Below are 22,785 nucleotides of genomic sequence, written 5' to 3' on the forward strand. Positions count from 1 at the left end.
ATGGCTCTTCCAGCTGATGTACCTGAGCTCTGCCCAGCCCAGGGCACCGGTGATCTCTTCGCCCACCTCCCCATAGCTCTATGCTCTCATGGGCCCTGGGTTTTCTCTGTAGGGTTAGCACCAGCTTGTTGAACACAGTGGTTTGTGGGCTCATGAAGCAGTGGGAGATGAGCTCTGCCCTGCAACTTTACTGTACAATTACGCCTCAGGAGCAATGCAAGGGTCTGATGGAGCGAAATGGAGCTACGGGTTTCCACCTCTTCAGGTCCTCTCCCAACCCAGTGGCTCTCTATCTGTATGTGTTATCTGGCAGTTCATCCAGTTTCCCATCTAACTGCTGGACAAGCCCAAGACGATTTGGTCTCTGGAGTTTGGTGGAGCAAGCCTAGCTTGCATTTGGGGTTGTGAAGGGGTTGGGATCACCCGGCAGCTCACTTGCTGTCCACACCAGAGGTCTGGCACTCAGCAAGGGAAGGGCTAATGCACGCCAGCATTGAGCAGCGCTGCCACTCTCCAGCATCCACGCGGACTCGCAGCCTTTCATCATTCCCAAGTGATGAATAACCACCCTAATGAATGGAGGGAAATTGGATTAGCGCTGAACACCCATGTGCTTAAACTGTGCCTGATTAAACCTCCATCTGTGCAGGCAAAGGCTGAGACTTGTCACCACTCAAAAGCCAGGGAGCTGGCAGCTCTTGTGCACGGCCTCATCTGCAGCCTGTTTGGACATTTCAGGTGTTCAGGAGCTTTTTCCCCCTCACCCCTAGTAACCTACCCCTTGAAGGCTGAACTGGAAAGCTTGGGGCTGGTTTTCCTCAGTCTGCTGACCTGTTCCCAGTGGCTGCATTTGCAGCTAGAAGAGAGAAGCTGTACAAGACTTCTGGGCTTGCTACCAGGTCCCTGCCTCAGCTGGGAAAATATCAGTCGCATCCTCCGTACCTCAGTTTCTCCATCTCCAACTGACATGAGCAACAACTTCTTACATGCAGTGACTGTTTTCATTAAAGCAGAGACTGTTTGCCAGTAGGAATTTGCCCCAAACTCTGGCCTGTGCAGAAGCCACCTCAGCTTTTCTTGGTGGCTTTTCATAGACCCCTTAGAAACAGCCTGGGGATATCAATGGGCCCAACAGTTCATAAGACATGGGTGCCAGGACATGGAGTAAGAAACCTGCAAGGACCAAGGTTGCAACTAGAGAATTCAAGGCTAGGATTGATGCCAGGATCCTCTGCAGTTGCCTCTGAAACTACCCAGGCCAAGTTATATCAGCCTGTGTCCAAACACCAACAGCTGTAACTCAGGTTTGCTTGAAGCATCACTATGACAAAAACACACAGAAAAGGATCCCATTTTGCTCTGCAGACAACAAAACCAGGCTAAGCCACCTCTGATCTTGGTGGACAGGCAGATTTCAGCCCCCTCTCACTGCTAAAACAACTGGAAAACAAAATGAATCTTATTTTCAAGTGTTTTTTTTTCTTGGTTTGAACTCAGGTCCAGATTAATGTTTTCTCTTTCTTAGTTCCATAAGCCAGTCCTTCAGCACTTGGTGATTCTTCCTCACAAAGTGACCAGGGGCCCTCATGCTCTTTTTGATAAGCTCAATCCACCAGACACTACAAAGCATTTCCTCTGGGCCTGAAATCACACCGTGGCTCTCCCTGTGCCAGCTCCAGTGGCACCTCCATGCTCCTGCCCAGGAGATGGCACGGCCCTCTGACCCTCCACTCTGGGAAGCTCACAGCCCTTGGATGGCTGCCCCTTGCTGCAGACCCCGGGGACAGCTGTGGGACCTGATGCTGGGCTCCTGCCTGCTCACAGTCTTGGTTGCTTGGGGCCATTTTTGGAGAGGAACAGCTGCTGCAACCCATCTCATGGGCAAACATGACATGACGGTGTTGTCCTAAAGACACATCTGTAGGAGCCATTTCCACTCTCCTCCCCAGACACAAGACCTTCCATGTCCAGATCACTGTAAGACACTGTACAACAGCATATCCCACACCAGGATCTGGCCCTACATCTGGTCGCCAGATCTGACCAGTGCTGCCGCATTCTTCCCTAGCCTCCACACACCCTCATGGAGGGCCAAGGGATTGATACATCACCAGCCTGACCATGAGCCAGTTTGGATCAGCACGACCCAGGGTTTGGCTGCCAAGCACTTTTGGCATTGATTTGCTCTCACGCTTGTGCAAGATGAAGCTGCAACATCTGCTGACCCAGCACCACTATGTAATGAAATGCAGTCATTGCTCTGATTGACAGCCCAGCAACCCCACAGAAGAACCAAGGAGCAGACAGCCCAGCCAGTCACTAACTCCTGGATAGCTTTTCCTGGTTTCCATGCAGGGTCAGGCTGCATTTGCCCATGGGCTCCACTGGGTTCAGAAGAATAACTGTTGTCTTTGCATCTCATGGAACTTGGTCACTTATGCTGCTTTAATTGCCAGGCTGATTTGCTACCAGGTCCTGAGCAGGCAGTTGCGTAGCCAACCTTGTCAGTTGTGCAGCATCACTGCTGTCCCAGCCTTGTTGGGAGGTGGCTGTAGGGCCACCCCACCCCAAGGGAGCCAGCGCAAGGACCCACACATGCTCAGGGCAAGGAGCTGGAGGGACACAGGAGGGTGCTCAGCATCATCCCTAGCCAAGGTGGCATTACTGTCCAGCACAGCATCACGAGGGAGCCCAAAAGCCGCCAGCCCCTCTCCCCATTTCATGTCCCCATGGAGGAAACTTTCCAGCCCAGGACAAGATTGCCACCAAGGATCTGTCATAGGTAGTGGGAGCTCAGGCTCCATAACACCCGGTGTCCTGCCCTCAACCTCAGGCACATCCCGACCACAGCGCTGTGCTCCCTGGCAGCTCACCCAGAGGCTGGGACTACCCATCCCGGACAACCCCGCCAGCTCTTCTGCTGCACACTTGTATTCCACCCACACCGGAGACAGCTTGAGCCCCTAAATCTAACTCCGCCTGAGGTCTGCGCCATGAAAACCCCAACCCAGCCTGCCTGCAAACACCCCGAATGAGCTTTGCCCCCCAGCTCCGTGAGCGAGAAAGCGGGGGAACCCTCGCTAATGCAGGTGCCAGCCGCTCTTCAACCGTAATGAAAGTCTCAGGTATCCCAGCCCAGCCAAATCACCTCCTACAGACGCAGTACGGCGCTGGAGTAGCAATAAAAGTGTCAGGGACATCTCCTCGTGCATCACCAGACTGCAGCATTTCGGGAGCGGCCTGCACAGAGGTTAATTATTGCTTCCCTCTCTTCCCCTCTCGCTCCCAGTTTAAGATGGATCTGACTGTCAGGAGGGGTGACAGATGAAGACAAAGCACAGGTACGGCTCCCATGAACTCTGCGCCCGCCTGTATCATCCTAGAGCAGCTGGGAGCGCGTGGAGCAGAGCCGGGGGGAGGCAGAGGAGGGGGGAGAGCTGAGAAAGCGGCAACCCTACCAGCACTGGAACGGATCTGCTGCGGGGGACGTGGGGTTGCTGGGCTGGAAGAAGAGAAATTACAGCTCCTTTCACCCCAGTTTTATGCGAGATGGATATTTTTTTCCTACTTGCCTCTCCACGCAGCTTCAAGACGTCACATAATATTGGCAGAGACCTTTGCCCAAACACCAAGGAGAGCATGAGAAAGAGCACATGGTCAGATGCCTGCTACTCCGTGGAGCTCCCATCACTGCAAGCGAAAACACATTTTGAGCATCTTCCCCTTGAGATTTAATGTAAGAAAATCTGGGATCAGGGTCCCAGCTCTGATACTATCACAGGTTTCTGAAGTCCCATTTCACAAATCAGCCCCTGGCTGGAAAAGCACTCATATCTTTTGGGTGGAAGAGGTTTGGAGGTACTGGTATGAGCAGTCCCCAGCAGACAGACAGTTCTGAGCATCCCTCCTCCACGTGCAGTGCCAGATGACTTGTCCTTCACCTTCCTTCCTGGCCAGTGGCTTTAGTTGCAACATAATTATTGCCGTTAAAATCCTGCTTTGACTGCCAAAGGTGGAAGAGCTGACAGTGACCCTTCTCTCTGTTTCTCAGGACACATCCCTCTCTACAGCTTTCAGTTTTGCTGGCCTGTTTTGAGCACCTTTGTCCTCCCAGTGATCAGAGCATCAGATCCACTGCCCAGCAGGCACCCAGCCCCGTTGGCCCCAGCAGGGAAAGGACACAGCTGCCTTCAAAGTGTCTTCTCTCCATTTTCCAGCCAGATGGGGAAAATCAGTTCCTATTCAGCAGACAGGAGCATGTTGGGCTGTCCCAGCAAAAGCCAGCTGCTTTGCCTCCCAGGCAGTTTTTTGGTAATGAAGGGATGCTGTGACAGAGGAGCACGTGCCTTGCTGCTGCTGGTTTTTGCCACTGCCCCCGCACAGGAATTCCCCATGGCAGCAGGAGCAGGGCCCAGCCTTCTCCACTCCAGGAGGGTTTGGAGGGGTTCGTCAGGAAGATGGATTCATGCCCCTTCCCCTGGCGCTCCCCGCAATCTGGTTTAGCTCTCGCCCATGTGGAGGGGCTGCCAAAGCAGCGCTCAGCATCTGGCTTTAGGGAGACTGCAGGCTGGGAATCACAAGCCTGGGGGATGTGCTGGCTCCATGGGGCACAGCAGCACCCGGGTCTCCAACTCCTGCCTTCCCCTTGCTCACAAGCACTGACACTGCAGTCAGTTCAGAGCGGTAGAGCCACCCCCAGGCACCCAGAATGGGAAATTACCCCAATTCCTGCTCCCAGGAGAGTTTGGATTTTGTCCCATGCCATGAGCTGAGGGATGAGAAGTGCCAGCATTGGCAGTTTTCATCCCCATGGAAAGGCTTTCACGGATGACCCCAATGGGAAGATCTGCCTCGAGCCATTCCCAAACAGCGCCTTCCCTTTCCAGGCTTTCCGGCCGTTTCAGCCTTGTTTGATGCCATTTAGCTGCAGTTGCTGAAGGAAACATCACTTCAAATTAAACCAAAGGGGAGCGCTTCAGCTGGACAACTTTGAAGTAGGAGGTTTTGATAAAAGCCTGTATTTCCTCCCCCTCTTGATCTTTATTTCCTCCCCCTCTCCAAATGCTGAGCTTTGGCATGGCTGCTCCTGCACAGCCAGGGGAAAGGCTGTGAGTCCCCCCCAGCGGCATCGCCCCTCACTCAGGCAAACGACTTCTCCCTCAGGACAACGGGCTCGATACCAGCAGCTGAACCCAAGTTCATGCTCTCTGTATCACCCAGCAGCAAGACAACAGATTTAAAGCAAAGCCACCTAGAGGTCCTTTCTCCCTCCATGCATACCCTGGACAGGCCAGGTCCCAACGCAGTGAGGGTGCAGAGCCCAGAAGATATTTCCAAGTACCAAAGTTCCTGGAGGAGAGGAGCAGCACAGTTATCCTCAACGGCTGCCAGCCTGCCCCACGGCTTATACACTGAGGTTGCCACATTGCAGCCAGGGTAGAATGGCCTCTTCAGAGCCAGAAATGTTCTGCCTTATTTGTACCATGGGAATAAGTGAGAAGACACTTTTAAGCTGCCATTTAGTTACCCCCCTGCCTTCCAGACAGCTCCCACGACCCCAGGAGACTCCCGTCTTCCCAGATGCTTTCCCAAGCCCTTTCAAACCCCAGTGCTTAGTCCCAGGCAGGCTGAGCCATCAGTGCACCAAGCAAGCTATGGCTCTGCCCAGCCCCTGGCAAGCCCCCGGTGCTTTCCTTGGATGGAGGCTCATCTCCCACCTCCTCCTCACCAGCCCTCCAGGAGGGCAGGAGGAGCACCCAGGCTGCAGATAGCACGTGTGCCTGCCAGGGAGAACATATAGGGAAGGCTGAAGAGCTCAGAGTGCACCCCTCCCTGCACGACAGCTAAACGAGCCAAGACAATTAAATGTGCCATTTGATGGCTGCCTGGCAGGGCTGGAGTCTCTCTCTCTTTTAATAAAAGGCCTCTTTCCCGAAGTCGCTCAGTCTGCGGTGAGGGCTGCAGCTTGTGAAGTGCGAGAGCCCTTCACATTTAATTAAACAGCCCGTCCAAGCCTGCCTCGTGTCGGCAGAGCTTGCTGTGCTGCCAGAGGTGCCCTGGCACCTCACGCACACTACAGACCTTGCCAGGAGAAACCACCCTACCCCTGCGGAGCCCCCCACCTGCACCCCTGGCACAGGCAGACCCAAGCCCCAGCTCACCTGGGCTGTGCGATGCCACTCCAAACTGGGCTGCCATGCCCTCATATCAGTGCCCAGAGGGTACTTAGGCCTTGCAGAGCTGCCGTCCCCTGTGATACAAGCCCTGCTCTCCGGAGAGGAGCTGAGACCCAGCAGCTCATTACACACAGACTGCAGAAAGGAGGTTCTTCTGGAGGTCTCTGGGGTATGAGACAGCCTGTATGGGACAGTCAGGGACAAGGGATGCCCTTAGAGGGTCCGGCCCCATGGTCGACCGTATCGTCCCTCTACATGTCTGACCTACAGCTACAGAGGCCACTCCGCAGCCGGGATGCCACGGCCATGGCCTCCCCGAGCCCTGCGTGCAGTCAGCGCTGGCTTCCGCCTGTCGCCAGCTCTGGTCCTCATCAGCCCGAGGAGGGGAAATGCCCTGCTCTTGCCCAGGGCAGATAAGAGAGATGGATAAGGGCAGGGGCAGAGGGGAGGCCAGTATTTGGGTAGCTTGGCTGGCTTTTTGGAGAGCATTTGCTTTGCTGAGACCTGCAGCTTAACCCTTTCTTTCCCAAGGCCAGAGCAAGCTGGTGGTGGGAGAGAGATAGAGTTTGAGACTGTTCCTGAGGACACCATCTTAATGCACTTGGTGCTTTTGGGGAGATGCTTGGGACGCAACAGCCGCTCCCATCCTGCAACCACAGCAGCCCAGTGGCTGATGGTTTGTTATCTACAGACACAGGGGCTGCAATCCTCTGGCTGCAGCTGTACTTGCAGGACATGCCAGACCAAGGGTCCCAAGACCCTCTTGGTCCCACGGACCCCAGACCAGATGCAATAACAGATCTTTATTTTTTTTCCCCTGTGCTTTTCCTCCCTACCTGAGGCAGGGAAGGACTGACTCCAGTAGGTGCCCTGGAGAGATGCTGAACTGCTGCCCCAGCCCTCCACTGCATAGAGCAATACGCAGCTGCAAAGCAAGGCGGGTGGATGGGAACAGGAGATGGGAGTCTCCCGTTGCTTCTGCTTCTTCTCCCAGGCATGCCAGCAAGAAGTTTATCAAAAGGGAGGTCTCAGGCTGTGCTTTGGATGTGGGTGTCCAGCCAAGTGAATTTTTTTGGTTCTCACTAGTAGCCCAAAGTTGCTGTCCCATGCTCCCCTCCTGCGTTGCCAAACTGGCTGAGCCCAGACAGCCAGGGTGTCTGCTGATAGTTCTGAGCATTCCCCAACCCACCGGGGCTCAGGGGCTGCTCTGCAGAGACCCCATCACTCACACTTTTAGGCCTGACAAGCCAAAGGCGCAGTAATTGCAAGCCAGATACCCCCCCACTTCCGAAACAGCGCGCTCCGGCAGGGACCAGGCACAGGGGCTCCCATTTCCGCCTGCCTCCGGCTGTTACGGAGCAGAGAAGTGACAGAGAGCAGCCCCGGGGCAGAAAGGGCTGCGAGGAGAGACAGCAACCAGCACTCCGATAAGGCAGGTCCCTGCTGAGCATCTCCTTGCTACTGAGACAACCCGACTCAGGCACCCTCCGAAGGGTACCTGTGCTCTTCGCAGGTTGTGTCCAGGCACAGGTTATTTCTCTGCTTCACCTCATCTGCCTCTCTCCAGGGGGTCAGATCCCAGTCCCACACTCCAGCCCCACACAGAGGAGAAAGCTAAGCCCAAGGGGAGCTGTGCTGGACATGGGGAGCAGACCCAGGACGTCAGATGAGCGCATGAGATAAGACATAACCAGGACCATCAGCTTCACAGACCATCAAGAACAGCTCCCTTCCCCAGCTGAGCACGCGTGAAGGCCAAAAACCTTCTGTGTTGCGCGAAGAACCCCCACTCCTTCACATGGAGAGCTGGGGGGGGGACAATCTGGCCCTTCTTGGGCTGGTGCCACTCCTGATGGCCCCGCACAGGGATCGTCACCTCAAGGGAACAGGCAAGACACCACGTCCCTTCACCGGATCCATGTTCAACATCCCACTCACAGCCTCAGTAGTGGATGTGCACAGAGTCACATCAGCAGCCCTTGGGCTTTTAAAGCCAGAGGCAGTGGAGCTCTCAAACACAGAGAAAAAGCAGTATCAGGTTAAAGCCATATACAGGCTCCAGCAAGGCACTGGTGCTTGCAGAAGCCGGAGGATGCTACCCAGCTTCAATCCCAGCCTGAACCCTCTGCTGTCAACACCTGCTAAAGAGCCCATGGAAGCTGTCCCACACATAGCCCTGCCAGCACTTCAGCCAAGCTGGAGGAAGGAGGCTGTCTGCATGGCTTTATCTGGCTGGAAAGCTCTCCTTGAGGTAGGAGAATGCTTTGCTGGAAGAAGCTGCAGGTGTCCCAGAGCCCCTGGATCAGCCCCAGGCTGCTCCTTGGCTGGACTGAATCAAAGCCCCACATCTCCCAGAGCCTTAGGGAGGAAGGGACCCTCTGATGTCTAATACAGTAAGAGCAAAGCTTGCATCTAGGAAACTGCTTTTGCTTCAGGCCATTCCCCCAAGCCAGAGCACAGGGCAGTCATACAAACCCCATTTCCACAGTGAACCAGCACAGGCAGTCCCCACACCTCCCCTCACCCCTCTTCCAGCTGCTCTGCTGATCTCTGCATTAGGTACTGGGGTTTGCCAGAACACTTTCCAAATGGAAAGGGTGCTGCTAAGAGGCAAGACCAAGGAGGGAAGGCAAGAAAGCCACAACCCCAGGGGAAGTGTCAGCATTCAAGTGCCCAGGGAAGCCCAGAGCAGGGACAGCAAGCAGGCAGCACCCTGCTCCTGCTAGGTAATGAACATGGGACTTTGCCACCTTCTTCACCTTTCATCTGTGCACAGAGGTGCCTCCAGCTGTAGCTGGACCAGCTGCCTCACACCCAGCTCCCTCCCCCAGCTGAGTTACCTCCTCACAGAGCAACTACTTGTCACCAACCCGTGAGCAGAGCCAGGGCCTGAAGGGACTCCCATACAGCCCAGTGGGCAGCACACATGCTTCTTGCAGCACCAGTCACCAGCTCCTGCCCCCAGACTGTGCAGCACCTCCCCCTGTATAGCCACACTGTCCCCAGGAGCTCAGCTACCCCTCTGCCTGCATTTAAAGGCAGCCCCAGGGGCAGGGAGGGTGGAGCAGGGCCGGGCTGCCCAGGTGGAGCTGAGTTAGGGAGCGACTAGGGTGAGAAAGTTTTGGGGGAGAGGGACTAAAACCAAGGCTTTAATCAATCTGCTCTCACAAGCGTGCTGCGGTGCCAGTGCAGAGCTCTGCCAAGGCTGCCCCGGGGAGCTGGGCAGCTGTAGGAGAGTGTAGCAGGCAGGGTGCAGGCTGCAGCGGGCAGTGTTTCATGCCTTACCCCATCTGTGCAATAACCCCCATTTCCCCAGGTCTGGCTCACACCTCCCTGCCCTGCCCAGGGTCCCTGTGGTCCCAGTTTGGGAGGTGTGTGGCAAAGCGAACCCGGCTCTGCGTGCCCCTGCAGACAGCTCAGCCAGCCTTCCCCCCGCAGCCAGCATCCCCTCACTTGCTGTGATGGATACGGGGAATCTGGTGCTTTTATTAAACTCTTTGCTTCCTGTTTTAAGCTTAATAATAAATTGCATGTCACATTACGGCTGTGTTTATTAAAACCCACTGGCGTGGGCTCTGCTCTGCAATGGCATTTGAATTATTGAAAGCAACCTCCCGTGGAGACCTATTTGCTGCAAATGCAGGAGGATTTATTTCCATTTTGTTTATCACATGGCGTAACTGCTGGGTGGAGGCAGGGAAGTGGTCTTGCTCTTTTTATTTTCTCCCTGAACCAGCACAGCAGGGTGAAGAGGTGCCATGCAGAGGGCAAAAGTGAAAATGCCACCACCCCCTGCGGTGGGGACAGGTTGGGGAAGAAGTCCTGGGTGTAGCTGGCTGCTCTGCTCCGCTTGTCTCCCTGGCTCTGCTTGAGTTCCCCTTGCCTGGTTGCTCTGTGCCTCAGTTTATCTGTTGGCAGGGTGAAGTTACAGCGCTGCAAGTTTCCATCCAGTCGTGACCAGCACTCAGCTCAGGCTGGCCGAGACCCCTGCCAGAAGCCATCGATCTCCCACGGGAGATACCCATGGCACAGGGGGACCAGGAGGGCAGCCACAAGGGGTCTTGACCGTTTTGCAGCCCCAGTTTAAAGCACACACCCCAGGACAGCAGCTGAACACCTCCAAGGTCTGCCCCATCGCAGCTGTGCCCACCGCAGCCGCCCGAGGCTGTGTCGAGAGGATGCTCTGGCTCCCGCCATCGCCCCCAGGGACAGTTTAACCCCTGCATCCCTCGGGACGGCACCCAGCAAAGGCAGAGCTGCTGCCAGAGGCAAGGGCAGGGCACGGAGCGGGCAGGGCTGGCTCTGGGGGGTCGGAGTGCTCCGGGGGTGCCCAAGGGCCCATGTGTATTCGCAGGCCGCCCAGCACGGTGGCAGGGCTCGGCGTGGCCGGTGGCTTTGCCAGGAGATGGCACTGTTTAGCGGCTAATCACGGCGGTGACCCAGATCTGGCCTCTGGGATGGAGGCGGAGAGGTGCCTCCGGCTCAGGTCCAGGCTGGGGACAGGTGCCGGCACTCCCGAGGGCAGGGAAGGACAGGGACAGTGTGTTTTCGCTGGTCATCATCTCTATCTTCCAAACCTGGTGGGGTTTCCCTGCAGACCACAAAGCCCTGGGGCTTGGTGGCTGCTGGGGGTGGCTGCTGCCACGCGAGCTCTGGGCAGCACTGCGGGGGTGCAAGGATGGGGGACGCACCAGGGGTGTCAGGTGGGCCGTTCAGGGAGCAGAGCACCCTGGTGTCACCACCGGGTCAGCCACTGACCATCGCGGTGGCCTCCCGGGCTGTGGTGGTCCCTGGAGAAGTCTGGGGACCAGGATGGTGCCCCCACACTGGAGGCTGGTCGGTGGGAAGAGCTGAGGTCACTCCAGCAGCCTGCAGCAGGGGCTGGGTGCGACACGAACTGCAGGTTTGGGGCAGAAAGCAGCTGCTGTGGAGGCTGGGGGGGGGCTGTTTTACCTGAATTTCCCCCCTAGCACCCAGAGCTGCGAGTACATGATGAGGGTGGCTGAAATGCTTGACGGTGGCAGGGCAGTCCCAGCCCTGTGAGTGTCCCCGCAGGGACTGGGGTCTGGTGGGCTTTTAACCACACTGTTTTGGCTCCATTAGCATGTGTCTTCAGATTCTGTTGGGTTCTGGCAGGATGAGCCCCCCCATCTTTGTCCCCAGCCTTGCGGTGACCTTTGGTGCCCAGGGAAGTGCCAGCACCCCACTCACCCTGGGCAGCCCGGAGGTTCTGAGGTTGGTGCGTGCCCGGGGCCAGCAGCCACGTTAGTGCTTCCTGATCCAGCTGACCCCGTCCCTGACGTCAGCCCAACATCTGGACTGAGCTGCTGCTCTGAGTGCAGGCGGCTGGGCTGGCAGGAGATGCTCAGTTCACAGCCCCCCCGCCCCCGCAAAGCAACCACCCCAAAAATCAGTCAGCAAAGGGATCTGGCGCTGCACACCGTTGTGGCCCCATCTGTATCCTCACACTGACACCAGGCGAGGTTTGGCTGGGTCCCCAGGACCCTCCAGGTGCCCAGAGCCAAGCAGAGCATCTGACACCAGCAGAGCCCGTGGGGACCCCCTCCTCAGGGCAGGGGCTGTGGGAAGCATCCGAGCAGCCAGTGGCAGAGCTGACCAAACATTTTTAGAGCCAACAAATAACCTCAATTAAGCTTTGTGGCAGTGACCGATTCCAGCCGTGCAGTGATATTGGCTCCTTTAATTTTTAAGTGGCTGGAAATGGTGAGGCTGGGAGCCAGGGTGGGGGGACACCAGGCCCCTCCGTGCCCCTGGGGCTGCTCTGCTGCCCCTCGTCTGGGGGGGAGTGGAGCCCCTATACTGCATGAGCTGCCAGCCTGAAATGCAGACAGCCCTCTCCCACACTGGGATCTGGGGAAACCAAGAGACACAGCTCCCAGTTTGGTTAATTTTGGCCAAGGATTCTTGCTCAAGCTCCCCCCTCTCTCAGCCACCACATCCCCACTGCCCTCCCTGAAGGGCAGGAACGGGAGCCGACAGCATCCCCTGCCAGGTACCCAGGGGGTACCACAGGGACCAGGTGCGGAACTGAGAGGGGCAAGGACTGCGGCCAAAATGAGGATGCCCACCCACACCTGGGCAGAGCATCTCTTGGCAGAGCACATGGAGAGCCAGGAATGGGGGTCCAAACCCCCACCCCATCCAAGCCAGCCCAGCGCAGCACCTAATCCCAGAGTGACCTGGACTGATGCCAATGTGGGCATGGGGAGCCTGGCCCTGGGCAGGGTTGGCATGGCAGCCCTGGCCAGGGGCCAGCCCCAGGCACCGGCGGGGAGCCCAGCAAGCAGCTCACGCCTGCTGAAGCGCTGGGATGCTCTCGGGTTTCCCCGCAGCAGCCTCAGCCTGGACATGGCCCAGTTCCACCAGCTGATTTGTATGCGAAACAGGGAGGGGATCAGGATGGGTGAAAACACCCCGGCTTCTCCAAATGCAGGTTTTGCACCCAAAAAAATAAAATAAAAGCCAACAGCACATTTGTGTCCCTGCTTTCTCCCGAACACCCTCCAACTCTGATGTAGCAGCCCCAGGAGGATGCTGCTGCGCTGTTAGATGGAAGGAGAAACTAAGGCCCGGGTGGCTTTTGGATTTCCCCAGCCGAGAAGGGGTTTGCTGCCAGAGAGGACAGGCAGCCCAGCAGGCGGGCAGGCAGGCGGGCAAGGCGGCAGTGCTGCCGGCTGTGCCCCATCAGGCAGCAGCACAGGGGCCAGGGCTGGCCCAGCCTCACCGGCTGCAGGAATTTTGCTCCGCTGCCAGCTCCAGACAAATCCCTTTTATTTGCTTGTTCGGGTTTTGACGCCATAATTGCATCATCTGAGCCAGCTCTCGAGAGAAAGAGGAAGAAAAGACGAGAAAAAAAAGGGGAAGGAGAGCAGCGTGGCGCCCGAGCCGCCAGCCTCGCCGCATCCTGCCAGCTCCTGCCTGGGGACAGGCCAGCTCCTTTCTCCCGGGGTCTGGCTCCCTGCCGCAGCTCCGGACCTCCCTGGAGCTGCGACGGAGTAACCAGGAGCGGTTTGGTCCACGGGGATGTTTCGAGTCTCAAAAGTCCTGTAAATGCTGCTGGCCTGTGGGGGCAAAGCCCCCCTTGAGTGTGAGCTCAGCCTCGGGGTGCCCACAGGATGGGGTGCTGCCAGCCCTCTCAGGGCATGGAGCAGCAAAGCGCAGCTCTGGGCTTCCTTTCCCACTCTCCCAAAAACAACAATTTGCTCTAAATCACCAGCTCTGGGAGGCAGTGGGTTTTCTTTAAAAACGGAGCATTTCCAGCAGAAACGGGAGCCTCCCTGCCCTTTCCCAGCCAGGCACAGAGCTGTTCTGTGCCCTCCATGCTGGCACAGCTGTGGTCACCTGGATGGAGACCCTGGTGCCAATGGGGCACAGAACCCCGGGATGAGGATGGGCAGAGGTGGGATGTGATCCGAACCGATGCGGGTGCAAACAGCCAGCCTGACACATCCCCACCGGACTAGGGATGGTCTGCTGGGGACCCCCAGCCCCACATGGGATGAGAGGGGCAGGACCCATGCCAGGACCAGCTGTCAGGACCAGGATGGGCAGGAGGGCTCCTCCACCCAAACACCCCCACAACAGACAAGGTACCATCCACAGTGTTTGCACCCTCCCTCACCCCCAGAATAATCCCTGTGGATAGAGGACCACTGCCTGGTCTGTGCCAGCTTTGACCTATGCGTGTGTTTTAACTAAAATTAACTGAAATGACAAAGTAAAGAGCTGCTTGGAAGGGAAAACACCAAAGTTGGTTAAAAGAGGCCAACGTGTTTCTGAACACACAGGTGGCTGGGCCAGCGTTGTCCAGGGGAGTAAACATAGCACTGAAAACCACAAGTGTCTGGTTTCCTCAAATCACTACTTTACTGGTTAAAAACAAAACGGGAAAGAAGCATGTTTCGGCAGCAAGTTCCCCAGGTCCTGGGGAGAAGCCTGGCAGTCCCTGCCCTGGGGGACAAAGATTGGCCCTGGGGGTGACACATGGGGTGTCACAGCCAGGTCCCAGCCCTCCGCTCCAGCTTCCCCAAAATGCTATCCACAGGGCTGAGATGCCCCTGTCCTGGTCTCCCTCTCCCGGGGGCAACTGCCTCCACTCCCAGCACCAAGTCCTCATCAAACACAGCGTGGCTGTCACTGCAGTGTCCCACCTGCCACCACATCCCCGCTCACCGCCGGAGGACAGACTCCCCCTGCCCCAGGCAGAGCCACCCCCAGTTGCAGCCCTGCACCACCAACCAGCCACCAACCCCTCCCCGAGCACCCCCAGCACGGGATGTGTCACCCTGTCCCCCACACCCAAAAAAGAGGCTGTTGTGCCAGGACTGTTCAAAGCAGGAATTTTGGGCTGGGGGGTGCTTGCTCCAGAGATGTCCCCAACCCCGGGAATCGCCACCATGGGCAAGGCGATCTCTGCAGCTGGACAGCCCGTCTCCAGGCTAGTAATAGTCCTCCTCACTCTCCCCATAGTCCTCGGGTGTCGTGGGGGGCTTTGGCAGGGAAAAGCCCGTCAGGTTGAGCTGGTCTGTAACGGTAGCACAGGAATGATGTGACATTGCCTCCCTCAGTGCCTGCCCCCACCCCCACCAGGACCAAAGCCAAATCATGCACGGCAGCTTGCTGGGGCATCCCCAGCACAGCCCCATGCACAGGCAGCTCCCACCGCACCAGCGCACCCTGCCCAGACATCTCCTCCCTCGACCTCATGAAAGCGTGGGGACAAGGATATGGTGCTCACCCGGTGTGAAGACAGTCAGGCTGGCTAATGCCACCACCTCCCCGACCCTGTTCCTGGCGAAGCAGCGGTAGGTGCCTTCATCCGTCACCCGCACATCCTGGATCTGGAGCCAGCCTGTCACTTCGTATTTCTGGGGGCCGCCTCTGAACTGCAGAGGAGGGGATGTTGGTTAGCCCTGGGGCCGGGAAAGCCCCAAGTGGGGCTAGGATGGATGGGAAGGGCGATACAAGCCCAGGGAAACTCTTTGGCCCCCACCTAAGTACCACTCTGGGGGCAGGCACAGACCCCCTGGATGCAGGTCCCCTCTTTTCCCACTACCTAGGGGAGGTGGGGGCAATGGGTATCTTCTTGCTCGTGGGAGGGTCTGGGAGCCCTGGTTTGCGTAGGACCCTGCAGACGTGCCCTGGACTCCCAGCTGTGCCCCCAGTGCCATGGGGGGGAGGATGCCAGGGTCAGTGCTCTCCAGGGTGGCTGAAGCAAGGGGGCATCTGTGCTGCGGACAAACAGCTGGGGTGGTCTGGGGGTTCAGGGTCATGCTGGGGAGCAGTGCAGCTGAGGATGGGACGAGGCAGAGCTGGAGAAGCAGCCAAGCTGCACAGGCAGACTGGCAGCACAGGAGGACGGGGACCGGGACGCTGTACACTCCGTCGGGGGCATATCCATCCCAGGATGGCTCTGAGGAGCCCCACATCCTTTGTTTTGGCAGCCAGTGAGGTCCCAGGACTGGTCTGGCACCAACCATGCTATTTTCTATTTGTCCTCAGCAAGAAATAGCATTTTCCTGAGGCAGCTGGGCTGCAGCTGTGTTTGCAGGCTGCTATTACAGTGCGGTGGCCAGGGGCGGAGGACAGGCAAGCGTCCTCCAGCCTGGCAGGGTAGCCTTGCTTGGGGTGAAGGTCCTTGGCTGGATCCTGTGACAGGCTATGGGGTGGTGGGAAGGTCAGAAGGATGGAGGGGGGCCAGTACATCACCCTGCGACGGTGCCGGGTCCCACCTGTCCCCTTGGCTCCCCCCACCCCTCCCACCGCAGTTTCCTCCCCGCCGATGCCTGGCTGCAGCGCATGGCCCCGAGCCTCTGCCCACACCCTCTAACAGCTGGGTAAGCCCCACTATATTTAGGGCCGTCTGCGGGCAGGATGCTGACCCCTGGACCTGCCAGCGCTGGGAGGAGAGTCCTGCTTGGAGTGACAGGCAGAAAAGGGCAAAGACTGTGTGTCTGCCGGTGGGACCAGAGGATAACCCAGGCTGGAAGTGGCCTCGGGAGGTCCTCTCCTCCAGCCCTGTCGGTGGGGCTGCGAGCAAAGCCAGCAGGCAGAGCAAACTAAAGGTAAGGAGGTGGGCAACTCCCTGCTGCAGGACTCTACAGGTCCTACAAAATACTCCTAAGTTCAAAAACTACTAGAGGAAATTGCAGGACAGAGTTAGGCTGACGGCTCCTACCACCAAGACACCAGCTCTGGCTCAGCCAGTCCTCACAGTGTGCAGGCTCCAGTCACTCCTTTTCACCCCCAGATGCCCAGGCTTGGCCACCCCCAGAGGATGACCACCCTTGGGTCTTGTTGCCCATGAGCTCTGGGAAGGGCTGGGTCACCCCGGGGCCGTGTCCAATGCCCTAGGCACACCACTCACCTGGACAGAGATGTGAGGGTCATCTCCAGGCAGCAGCATCTCCATGCCGTCCTTCCTCCACTCGATGGATGCCATGGGGTAGGCAAAGACCTCGCAGCCAAAGATAACATCCTGCCCAGTGATGTTCCACGTGTCGTAGGGAGGAGAGGTGATCTGGGGCTCTGGGGAGGGGGGACAGGAAAGCAGGGTGGGCTCAGACAAGGTCCCACCCTCAGCAAGTCCCAGGGGCTCTCCCGAGCTGGTCTGCTCCAGGGTGGGAGCATTTAGCTCATGTAGAGACGCTGAGCCCCTTCCCATGCCCCTCTGCTCTCCCAGCCATGGCAGACCCTCACCTTGCCCCAGGACACGGTCCCTCCTTGCATCCGGGACTGGGGGCTCCCTCCCCACTCCCCCCCCCCAGAGTCGCTTTCCCCATCTGCGCAGTGATGCTCAGGGACACACAGGCAGCAGGAGCACCTCACCAACAGCTACACCACAACGCAAAGCTCTCCTGTGCGATCCAGGAACGCTCCTCCTGCGAAGCAAAGGCCGAGGGGGACTCATCCAGTCTCAGGTTGGTGGGGATGGATGAGGTGGATGAGCTTCCAGCCAAATGAGGCCTCTGCTCTGGTACAGGGCTCGTGCCAGCAATTAAGGGAGTGAGCAGGTCCCTGGCTGCTGTACGGAGCCAATACCTCCAGGTCCCACATCACTTCCCTAGAGTGATGGAGTGAGGACCACCCTTCCTACTCACACCTGCTCCAGCACCTGACCCACAGCATGAGCCAGAGGTCTAGGGAAAGCCTCCATCTTCAAATACACCTGAGGGAAAAACTCAAGGATGTGATGATCTACAGAAAATAAAGCCAATCTTGATGCCCCTTGGGCAGTGGTGACAGCACTGGGTGACCTGTGTGGACTGGGCAGGCTGGGGCACGGCTTCCCCACCACTGCCCAGCCCCTCAGTCTCCTGACGGGTTTTAAATGGGAGGTGGAAATTGCACAGCCAAGTCAAACTGACCCAGGTTTCCATTTGCAGGAGGCAGCTGCATTTCTCGGGTGCGCCGGGCCAGCGTGAACCCAGCACCGCCGCCAAGAATTCGCTAACAATTCCCTGGAACTTCCCCATCTGCTCCGGCAGGATTTGCTGCTTCCCATAAACCCTGCTCCCACTTGGCAAAGCTGCTCCCAGACCTCTCCAGGCACCGGATCCACAGGGGCTGCCCCAGAGCAACAGGGTGGGGGTACTGGCGGGGACCTGCCACTGTACAGAGCAGTCCCCAGCGCTGCCGTGTCCCTGCGGATGATGTGGGTTTGCTGCCAGGTGAACCCTTGTTTGTCCCTCCCCGAGAGATGCAAGCCTCCGTCCCACTGCCCGCACGGCTGCTCCCAGGGCACTACCTGACTCGCAGGGCCCCTCATGGGCCACGGTGAGGTTGGCATCGGGGTGGGCACGGGCGACCTCCAGGAACCTGCAGATCTGGGCGTAGGTTTTGCCGTCGGAGCCGCAGAGGGCCAGGTGGGAGAGGCAGGCACACTGGGGCTCGGGCACCTCTCCATGCTGCAGGTCCCCGGCATCCAGCCGGCACTCCAGGTGCTCCCCGCATTTGCCATAGAAGTGGTTGGTGTTGTCCAGGTCGCAGATCTGTCCCTCCAGGTTGGCACACTCCCAGCAGCAGTCGCAGGCATCCAGCACAGTGCCAGCCAGGCACCCCCGCGGAGCTGGGCACTCCTCCGGCCGGCACTCGGCACAGCTCTCCCCTTCCTCCAGCAGCCGCTGCCAGCCCCGCTGGAGGTAGTCAGAGGTGCTGGGAAAAGCCTGGCCCAGCTGGAGCAAAGCCCAGTGCAAGGAGAGCAAGCAAAACACAAGGCAAGAGGAGCTCAGGGTCTTGGCTTCAGACATCCTCGCGGCGGCTCCTCTATGCCAGTCCCACCATCACTTGGACAGGGACCTCCGGCACTGCTCTGGCCTCCCTGGCTAGATCTGAGGAGCCATCCTGGCCTGCGAGGAGGGAGAATGCATGTTACCAGTGCAAGGGAGTGTTTCCCACCCCTCTGGCTCCTGGCTGGCTTGCCCTGAGCAGCAGCACTGCGTGATGTGCAGGGGAGAGTCGGTCCCAGCCCCTCCCACCACCAGCCCCACAGCCACCTCTTTCCCACCCTGGGGATCCCCAACTTCCCCCGGGCTCCTCAACCAGGTCCCAGCCCGAGATGCTGAGCATCCTCCAGTGGAACCAGGCTGCTGATCCCAGACCCACCAGGTTTTATCCTTCTTCCCTGGCGGGTCGGCGGGCAGAGCCCAGCCTGCTCTGACCCCAGCATGGCCCTGGGAGACACAGCGCTGGCGGGGGGGCGGACAGGCTGCCCTACACCGTCATGGCTCAGCTGGTTTGTACCCTGCTCCTCGTCTCCTTTCAGGAAGACGCTCTCAAGCCAGGCACCCCTTTCCTTTCCCCATCACTTTGCAAGAGTCACGAGCCCTTTTTTCCTCCCTCACCGTCCAGACAAGCACAGCGGAGCGGCTGCTTCTGCAGACAAGGGGCTCTTTCCGCGCTGGAGGCAGCCAGCCGAGAGGAGCCAAGCCAGCAGGATGCTCTCGGTCATGCCTTGCTTTTGTCCTCCTCCCCTCCTTGCACTGTAATCCCTCTTTTTAGATGCCTCCCATCCAAGCAGGGGCTGAAACACCCCCCAAGAAAGCTTTGTGAACCCCCCAGTTATTGCACAGGTGACGGGCTGAGCACGGGGGAATTCAGCACAGAAGTGGGCAGTCAGGAGACTGGCAGCGGGCCCAGCGTGGCCAGCCTGTACTGGCACAGCGGGGTCCCTGCCCCCGAACCCCAAATCTGCATTACCCCTCAGGAAAGCAGAGAGGCTGATCTGCCCCCGAGCTTCTCATCCCTGCTGGGCGGACACGTAGGGTCTTGGAGCCCACCCCTAGACATGGTGACTACGAACTGAATCCTTTTGCAAGCACCCCCTGGCCCCCCCGCTACACAGCTGCACCCCGCCAACCCCCCCGGGCCTCCGGGACTAACGGAGCCCAGAGCTGGGGTGCTGATGGCCAGGGCGGTGGGCTTGCAAGGTTACACACACATGCTCCCCCCGGATAACAAACCGCGACACTTTGACCTGTTCACCAGAGATCACCGAGCTCCCTGCAGCTGGAGGGATCCCTGGCCGCGTCGGGTGGAAAGGTGCAGGGGGTCCCGGTGCCGGAGCCCCCCCCTTACCCAAGCCCTCCTTACCCCGGCCGCACAGCGTAAGGATGTGGGGGGCCAGGAAAAGGGGGGGGAGTAACTGGAAAATTGGTCTCCGGCTCCCCACGCCCGGGGTCCAGGCGCTGGGGGTGCTGGCTGAGTCCTGGGAAGGGGCACGGCGTCCCCTGGGGTTCCCTCGGGAGCCCCCCCGCCGCAAGCCGCCACTTACCGCAGTGCCGGTGCCGGCGGGAGCGCAGTGGCCGCGGCGGCGGGGCTGCCGGCCCCCGGCTGCTCGGGCACCCGCCGTGATGTCAGCGAAACGTGAGTCCCCCCGCCCCTCGCCGGGACCGCGGCCCGGCCCTGGACCGGCACCCGGGCTGGCCGGCACCCCTTCCCTGCCGGGGAACCCGCCACCCGCTGCACCCCGGGGCTCCGCCGCTCCAGCCCCCGGAGACCGGCACCTCCCCGCAGACCCCGACGCTGGGGTCACCCCGAGCTGTGTGCTGGTGCTCAGCAGCACCCATGGGGCAGGAGGGGACCTGGGTCGGGGGCAGAGACACCCCCCACCCGCAAGCCAGGGGTGGGCATGGCCGGGGAAGCAGGCAAAAGCCTCTCTCACCCTGTAACTGGGGTGGGAAACACTAACTAAACGGGGGGGTAATTCCTGGGGGACATCTGCGCTCGTCCCACCCCAGGAGCACAAAGGGGCTCCCAGGGCACAAGCAACGGTGTTACCTTGGCTGGAGCGGAGCTGGCAGGAGCAGTGGGGGGGCTGCTCCACGCCACGGTGGTGTCAAACCTGCACGGGGTGCGGGCTCTAGAGCCCCCCAGCGAGCTGCTGTGCTGCTCCCTGCCTCAGTTTCCCTGACTCCGAGGAGCAGGGGACCCAGCGTGCCTTTGCAGCACAAACACTCCGTGTGTTTGCATCTTGCTCCCGCCGCTGTGTCCGGGGAGGGGGGATCCCACAGCCTGCTCCCCTCCTCCAGGCGAGGAATTTGTGGGATTTGCTTCCCCAGCAAAGCTCAGGCAAAGCAAAGCCGTTGCAGGACCCCTCAGAGGATCTGGTTTCCTTCACCACGCTGCAAAAGTCTGCTTTTGCTTTCCAACACCCTCCTGCAAATTCGTTCTGGGCTCCAGGGCTTTCGCTCGGTCACATTGCGAATCCGGCCGCAGCTAACGACGGAAAATGCGCCAGGCTTCAGCCCCCCTAAATCCGTCTTTGCCGGCCAAACCCCCCTTCCAGCCCCCTGCCACAGAGGGGGGTTTCCTGCCGGCTCTGCCTTCAGCCTCGCCTCCCGCTCCCCCTCTGTGGCCCCCAGCCCCTTGGCTCACGGCTGCCTCGCCCCCCCCAGCTCCCCTTGCCCGACCCACCGAGCGCGGTCGCAGCGTGCCACAGATTTTCGGGCCCCACATCCGCGATTTGCGAAGCAGCTGGAGCTGCAGCTGCTTTGGGAGCTGGGAAAAAGCCGGGGAGGGGTGGAGGGGTCTGAGATTTTCCTACAGAGCTGGTTCACAGCCTGAGCAGAGAGGGGAAAGGCTGTAGGTGACACAGCCTGGGGTGCCGAGCCCCCCGCTCTGCCTCTGCTGTGCCCAGCTTCCCCACCTCAGGCTGCGGCATCGCCTGTGCCTTCAGGCATCGCTCTGCCGCGTGCACCCTCGCCTGCCCCTGCACCACACAGGGGGCAAAGCGGTGGGGCAAGCCTGGCCCCAGATGCCACCTTCAGCCCAGGCAGCTCCCAGCTGGCGCAGAAACAGAGCCAGCGCTTAAATCCCAGACACCGCTGAAAAGCAGGGCCAGCAGTGGTCCCTGGTCATCTGCTTCTCTTGCCCTTAGTGGGCGTCGAGGGGTGCCAGGCCCCGATGCTGCTGTCCTTCCCTGCACAGCAGGACCCCAGCCTTGGCTCCTTCTCACGTGTGCCGTGGCCCGGGTGCCTGGCATGTCACTGTCCCCTCTGGGTGGCTGGATCCATCTGAGCATCACTGCGGCAAGGTGGGGGGGGGCCATGTCTTCAGATGGAGACCCCCTGGCCAGAGGTGAAATCCAACCGCAGATCCAAGCAGCAAAAGCTCCAGCCGTGGTGCAGCACAATCCAGCGCCTGGAAGCCGTGGGCAGCTCAGCTCAGCAAAACAAGATGGAGCTCAAACCTGGCAGGTAATTAAACCTCCTGCTTAATGAGACTGTTCAATCTGCTAATAAATAGTAGCAGCTATGAATGAGGAGTAGAAGATCTAACCTGTGTTTTACAAGGAGCTGTGCTCAATCGCACCTCGATTCAACCAGTGCGGCCCCCGGCTGCACCCGGGGGTTGCAGCTCCAGCTGCTGGGAGCAGACTGGGGGGAAAGCGTGGTAGCAGCCCTGTGCGGCCTGGCACTGGAGTAAATCACATTCCTGGCCATCTGCCCATGCCAGCCAGTTATCCCTGCTTCCTCCTCACTTTCCCCAAGCCGGATGAAGCTCCTGAAACTGGACTCTGAAGGTGCAGCGAACCTCAGGCACCAAAGCCTGCTCCTCCCTCCCCTGTGGGTTGCTCCCCATCACCATTTTCCCCACCCCATGATGGTCCCGTTGAAGCCACAAGTCAGTGAATGCTGCTGGTGGACCCACATCCACGGCATCCCTCCAGAGCTCTGTCGTCTGGATGTGCCCCTGATGGCAGAAATGTCACGGCTGGTCCAGGGTGCCCTGCTGCTCCTGGCCCCACTGACCCGGCCCCGGGCTGGTCTCGTTGACCACCCCATGGGGATCTGGGACTTACGGCAGACGAGGCCAAGGAAAAAAACCACCCTGGAAAAAAAGCCCTGTGCCAAGTGACTCAACGCGCGTCATATCAGGGAGGGCTGGCGAGCGGTGTAGGGGCTGGGCTGGCGGGGCCGGGAATGAGGATTGTGTCACGGCAGAAGCAAATGTTAGCAGGAGGTGCTGGGACAGGAGCTGCCTGGGACTGGGGAGTCTCCTTCTGGTGATAAACCAAATCTCCCTCGTTTCACCTTGAACACGCTCCTGCTCCTCTCTGTTTCCTGACATGTGGAGCAGCCTGACACAG

The 22,785-nt window shown here is 59.1% G+C and overlaps 1 protein-coding gene across 2 annotated transcripts in view; it reads right to left on the bottom strand.

The window, feature by feature from the left end:
* KAZALD1 (Kazal type serine peptidase inhibitor domain 1) overlaps nt 1–20,037 on the bottom strand; it is a 38,092-nt gene extending 18,055 nt beyond the window's left edge. The window contains exons 1-5 of one of the 2 annotated variants that reach the window (XM_075424234.1): nt 19,969–20,037; nt 17,944–18,544; nt 16,564–16,724; nt 14,935–15,082; nt 14,050–14,721 (exon numbers count right to left, since the gene is read on the bottom strand). In XM_075424234.1, coding sequence (XP_075280349.1) covers nt 14,636–14,721; nt 14,935–15,082; nt 16,564–16,724; nt 17,944–18,445 — 897 coding nt within the window. In that variant the 5' untranslated portion in view covers nt 18,446–18,544; nt 19,969–20,037 and the 3' untranslated portion in view covers nt 14,050–14,635. Of the gene's footprint in view, nt 1–14,049; nt 14,722–14,934; nt 15,083–16,563; nt 16,725–17,943; nt 18,545–19,968 lie in introns of those variants that run through there. The other variant, XM_075424235.1, reaches the window with a different exon arrangement.
* Between the last annotated feature and the right edge of the window lie 2,748 nt (nt 20,038–22,785).

The sequence above is a fragment of the Opisthocomus hoazin genome, chromosome 6 (assembly GCF_030867145.1).
Source record: "Opisthocomus hoazin isolate bOpiHoa1 chromosome 6, bOpiHoa1.hap1, whole genome shotgun sequence".
NCBI classification, from domain to species: Eukaryota; Metazoa; Chordata; class Aves; order Opisthocomiformes; family Opisthocomidae; genus Opisthocomus; species Opisthocomus hoazin.